A 6258-nucleotide genomic window follows, 5' to 3' on the forward strand; every position below is an offset into this window, starting at 1 on the left:
AAAATTAGAGTGGGGACATCAGAGGGTATATGAAAGAGAAGAATGCAAAGCATAGTAAAGTCAACCATGAATATTTGTTATAACAGAGAATCTTATTACACTGGTAAATAAGCGATTTCTCTCTGTGGTTTTAAGACTTTAGTTGACTACTCAGTGTCAGAGTTATCCTATTTTTACTTGTTGTAGGTAAAATGAATTTCTAGCATCCTGTTTTTGAAAAGCTTTCAGTGACTTTTTTGTTTAATTATTTCAGATGATGAAGAAGTCACACCAGCAAGAGATGTGTCTCGTCACTTTGAGGATACTAGTTACGGCTATAAGGATTTCTCTAGACATGGGATGCATGTGCCAACATTTCGAGTTCAGGTAAAATTGCAACTTAGTGTTATGCACCTGACAGGTTAGAAGTATGTCAATCTGACTTAAAATAAGAAAAAGTCCCTGGATTTGAGAATTACAAAATGTTGCAGAAAGAAATAACTTTTCTATGTCAGGCAGTTCCCTTAAATATATTTATTTTATTGTTAAAGTTCATAAACCAGTGAATCAGAAATCAAAATACATTCATCCATAAAACTAAATCGCAATATTAGGTTAGGTTCCCAGATACCTGGTGCGCTAAAACTCAAGTCCCTGATATATCTGAGCCACGAATAACAGTAGCATGCAGAGCACTGGCTTTTCTCCCCTCTTCCTGTTGAGCGCCAGTGCTACAACGAGGTCCTGATATGCACCAGGCCTGAGTGGCAAGAGAAATGTCCCCAGCAACTCAAGCATTATATGTATGTGGGTGGAAGGAAAGAAGATAAAAAAAAAAAATCAGAAGTGAAAGATATGCTTTGTTCTTTTTAGAGAGAGTAAGTTTTTGTTTTCTTTTTGTTTTGTTTTTAATTGGGTGAGTTTTTATAGATACAACAGAAAATTAATCAGGACAATTACAGTATCCTAATTCCCTTTAAAATATGTACTGAGTGTTGTTGGAAGCAATGAGGATTCACATAAATGTTAGTCCAAAAGTACTTAGCACTTATCTCTTAGAGTGAATAAAATTAAGTGATATAGGGAATAGAATTATTGTCGGTAGACCCAGTTTCTTTAGCTCCCCAGTCACTAACTTTGAAATACACAGTAAAACTCCCTCAGTATAGTTGTGTGCATATTGAGTTCATGAAACTTAGGGACCTAGTCATCCTCTAGGTTACCAGGCTCCTCCTTTGTTTTTGCTTAGCAGGAGGCATGATGCTAAAAGTGTTTTACAAACATCTCTCAGTAGCTATGTTCTCTGGTTCCACAATAAAAGTTGAAAATCATCAATTAGCAAATATTTATTCCGTGCTCTAAGCTTTATAAGACTGCTTCCAATCCAATTGATTAGTAGAAACATACTGCAGCCTAAATGTATTTTTTAAATAGTCTATTGCATAAATATTTAGGTAGGTAAGGTAAGTAAAGTATTTAATTCAGATTAGTTGATACTCCAGCTTCCTTAATTATTGTGAAGGGCTAATGTTAATAACCTTTATCAGAAATGTGAATATTTGAGACCTATAGGATTTTGTTTCTTTGCTCAAGTGATGAAGATGGTGTTTATAGGGACAAAAATTTTGGCACAAGGAAGAGTTACAGAATATTCCTACTTGATAATATAATTGTGTCATGAAATAGAATTGAAGAGATCATGTAGACTAGAAATTTTATGGAGTAAATTAGGATTTGAAAGATTTAAATGATCCAGAAGCATGGGCTTTGGAAAGCAGAGGAGACTACAGGCAATAATTGAGCTTCAGTTGAGAGACAGAGTGGGGGAAGGGATCATAAAGAAATTGGCTGGATGCTGAGTGTTTGAAGCAAAGGATCCCTACTTCTGATTAGTGGGAAGCTAGTTTAAAATTGGTCAGGTTTGTAAGTTTGGGGATCAGAGTGATAACATACCAAAGAGGCGTTCCAGGAAAATTAATATGAGAGCAACTTAGTAGTGTAGGGGCTTACTTTGCTTGAGGTAGAAATAAAGGAAGCAGGAAGATTTAATGTAGGAAAACGAATTAGGAAACTCAGCACTAAGAGAAAGGAAGGAGGAAAAGGTATGAGTGGTGGTTCTGAATTAAAAATGTACAAAATTTGAGGACTGTTGGAATAGCTGCAGTGAGGGAAAAGGAGAGAGAGGTTGCCTCTAGATGCTGAATGAGGACAGAGTGAGAGGAAGCTGAAAATGGGTAGTCTATGTGTCAGAAAGAATCCCATTGGTTTTTTACACTCACTGAGTTACGAAAGCTTTGTGTGCTGCAGTATAGAAATTGAAAACATCAGATTATACTGCAGGTCAAGCTGGGAACTAGGATGCACTAGAAAGGCAGGAGATTCCAACTGCCAGTAATCTCACCATCGACAGAACAGTAGACCTAGAACTACATACTTGGCCACATTTTAATTATTCACATTTGTTCTGTTTTCTGTACTTAGGACTATTGCTGGGAAGACCATGGTTATTCTTTGGTAAATCGCCTTTATCCAGATGTGGGACAGTTGATTGATGAAAAATTTCACATTGCTTACAATCTTACTTATAATACAATGGCAATGCACAAAGATGTCGATACCTCAATGCTTAGACGAGCTATTTGGAACTATATTCACTGCATGTTTGGAATAAGGTTAGTCTGTTATGTTTATAAAGAAATATTTTCCTCTGGACTCAATTATTCAGGTGCTTGGAACACACATGCAAGACACACATATACAAATGCTCCCATCACAATAGCTTATTTTTATGCTGCTTATGAACCACTCCTTCCTAGCTAGGCAGAAGGGAGTGAGGGACATTGACAAGAGTTAAATGACAGATGCCTCCAGGGAAGATGAGGGCAAGCAAGCTGGTCCTAGAGCATGAAGGAAAAGTGTGCCTCAAACATCTTTGATATCATCTCCTTGGAAATTGGTACCCTTATAGTGCACTCCTAGCTCTTCTCAAGCTCCTTCTGAGGACTACCTAATCCCATGATACATCATCAAAATGCAAAATTTTCATGTCCCGACTGTTAGGTATTCAGCCATATTTTGTTATATAGGAAATGCAACCATTACATATATACCACCTTCTAACATATATACACGAACTCCACACTGTAAGACTTTGATTATTTTAGCTGTAAAATCTTGCTGTTAATTTTATCAGTGACCAGACTATTGACTCACCACCTCCAGAAAAGTAGTAAAGCCAGCTTTGGAAGAGTTTTTTGATTTTTTCCTTTTCCACTGAATACCAAATAAGACACTTCAGTCTCTGGCTGTTCTAGAAGCCATCACCCACTGGGACAGAGCAGACACTGCTGCATATAACCATCTCAGCTTAAAGAATAGCCTTTCCTAAGTGTAGACGCTATGAGGCCATCTATAGATCATCCTTCTCTTTGGAATAATCGTCTGCCAACCCCCCACCATTTTTTTCCTCATCTGATCCCAGAAACTCCTGGAAACATGAGAGAAAAAAGGGATAATTGTAATTGTTTTCATTTACATAAGTGGATTACCATCTATATATCATTGCAAGAGTAACCAATAAATATTGTTTGATTTGTGGAATTCTTAACTTCAGCAGTTCTCACGCTTTTCCCACAATTTCCTCAGTGTGTTTGCTTCTTTATGATTATAAATATATACTCCTGCTTGGGCACTGGCAGATTTTGTTCCTCTCCCTAACTTCTGTTTCTCATCCCTTTCTGTTCACTTATCCACCCCCAATTAAACATTGTAAAGCAGTTATTTGGGGGACAGAGAGGGAAGAAGAATTTACTATTATTGCCCATAATTTCATAAGAAAAGAGTATATATTGAAAATATAATTCTCATTTTGTCTTTTAACAGATATGATGACTATGACTATGGTGAAATTAACCAGCTATTGGACCGTAGCTTTAAAGTTTATATCAAAACTGTTGTTTGCACTCCCGAAAAAGTTACCAAAAGAATGTATGATAGCTTCTGGAGGCAGTTTAAGCACTCTGAGAAGGTATGTACCTGTTGTGGTTTGTTCAACAGTGACTCTCATTCTCCTTCAGCTATCTAATGGCCCTCAAATCCTTTCCATCACCTCTTCCAATCCAGAGAAGAACATTCCTGCACATCTATCCCTGATATCTCTTGGAAGGAACCTCATTATAGTGTTAGAGTAAAAGAATAAAAACAGGTAGCTGGTCTCACTTCAGAAGTGCTGGCCTGACTGTCACTGCTTGGGAGAAAGAAGACCATTTTGCAAGAGCTCTTTTTTACTTGTTTATAGATAGAAATGTCTGGTCTTTGATCCATCTTTTTTAAAATTAAATTATTAAATGATTTGGCAGAGGAAGTTGGTATTCTAATAAAGCAATGTCTAGATTTTCTGAAGTGTAACAAACTTCCAAGAAGGGATGTGATCAGATATAAATATAAACCAGTGTCTATCCAAGAAGAACATTAGATGGCTTTCATTTTAGACAAAGTCAAGACTTCTAAGTTATTCAGTAGCACTCAGAAAATGTACTTAGTTTAGGGGGTTTTAGCTGCGCTGAGAAACTGATTGGGGATGCTTATAACCCTACCTTAAATTATGTTGTGTTTTATATTCAGGTTCATGTTAATCTGCTTCTTATAGAAGCTCGGATGCAAGCAGAACTCCTCTACGCTCTGAGAGCCATTACCCGCTATATGACCTGATGCCTTTCCTCCATTAAAGATAATGGAATGATCAGCAGATATAGTCTACAGGGGATGGTACTAAGCCCCAGGACCAATGGTAGATAAAAGAATTCAGAAATCCATTGTGCCATGATTCCTTTAGTTTTTGCTATGTTACTGTGGAAACACCACTGCTGGCACGAGCAGTGAATGCTTGGCAGCTTCAAGTGTAGAGCTGTGAAGAAGGGCTGCCGTTCACAGTATTTTGCTTTTTGACAGTACAAGATGCTGTATAACTGTTTTAATACAGCAAATAGTAACTCTCCAAATCCTGTTGCTTTTATGTTAAATAAGATAACAAGAATTGGAGCATGCAGAGAATGGGACTTGGATAATGACATAAGCTTTTTATACATAAAGAATTTTAGATCTTGGTGCTGCTATTTCTGCTGGTGGAATGACTATAGAGTGGCTGTTCCAGTTAAGCTATTAGTAATAAAAGTGAACACTGCTACTATCTGAGCCTACATACCTAATTTGTGTGGTTTCAAATTAACTTGCATATGTGTTATTTTTTTTTTTGCATTTAAAAAAGCATAGAATTATTATAGCTCGGCAAAGGCCATTTTGATGGTAACAGTTCATTTCTTTCATTGGATGAATTAAATTACAGTGGCATTCTTAAAGATTTTGTTCAAAAAGCAATCTTAAATGAAAGAGTATAAATTGTAAGGAAAGCTAGCTATCTTTTCATATGCTCTTTCCCAAGATTCTCTGACACTGGAGGGCAGCTGTCTTGTGCAGTATTTTGTTTCCAGCCTGAAGTTGTGGGAAATGTTGCTGTAGACTGCTGCGCAGTCCCAGGTGCATTCTGCCCCTTTGCTCCTGCCCGCCTCATGGTCCCCACTTTAAAGATTGTGGAGCCGTTTAAATAATAAAGCTGGAAAATATTTTTAGTCGGGTTATCAAATTTGATTTACAAAAATGCTAACTTTGTTTGAAATGCAAAAAGATTGAAAAAATGTATTAAGTACACTTTGTATTCTGGAAGCGTGAATTGCTTTTGAAGTCTGTCAGTATTATTGGTATTTTTCAATAAAGAATCATTTTTTTCTCCAATTTTATGTACTATCTCAAGCTCTTTTTTTTTTTTTAAGATTTTATTTATTTATTTGACAGAGAGAGAAATCAAAAGTAGGTAGAGAGAGGCAGGGAGAGGAAGGGAAGCAGGCTCCCTGCCTAGCAGAGAGCCCGATGTGGGACTCGATCCCAGGACCCTGGGATCATGACCTGAGCCGAAGGCAGAGGCTTTAACCCACTGAGCCACCCAGGTGCCCCCTATTTCAAGCTCTTAAGTCATGACTACACAATCAGTTACCATTCTGAGTTTCTGTTTACTTTTATCAACCAAGTAGATTCACACTTAAATAATGCTGTAATCAGATGAGAGACTATTAAATAGCAAACTTTTAATGTCCTTTTAAAAGTTACAAAGAAGAGTACACCTTCATGGTCTTAGATAAGACTAATTTATGGCCTCATGCATTGTCCCTTTTTTTTTTTAAGATTTATTTATTCAACAGAGAGAGATCACAAGTAGGCGGAGAG

General features: G+C 37.0%; 1 protein-coding gene across 3 annotated transcripts in view; it reads left to right on the forward strand.

Annotated features, from left to right (window-relative positions):
- SESN1 (sestrin 1) overlaps positions 1-5769 on the forward strand; it is a 119749-nt gene extending 113980 nt beyond the window's left edge. For all 3 annotated transcript variants that reach the window (XM_082732052.1, XM_082732053.1, XM_082732054.1), the window contains 4 exons: positions 254-366; positions 2461-2651; positions 3862-4006; positions 4603-5769. In XM_082732052.1, the coding sequence (XP_082588178.1) occupies positions 254-366; positions 2461-2651; positions 3862-4006; positions 4603-4689 (536 nt within the window). In that variant the 3' untranslated portion in view covers positions 4690-5769. The remainder of the gene's footprint in view (positions 1-253; positions 367-2460; positions 2652-3861; positions 4007-4602) is intronic.
- The last annotated feature ends 489 nt before the right edge of the window (positions 5770-6258 follow it).

The sequence above is a fragment of the Mustela nivalis genome, assembly GCF_964662115.1.
Source record: "Mustela nivalis genome assembly, chromosome: 5".
In the NCBI taxonomy this organism is placed as follows: Eukaryota; Metazoa; Chordata; class Mammalia; order Carnivora; family Mustelidae; genus Mustela; species Mustela nivalis.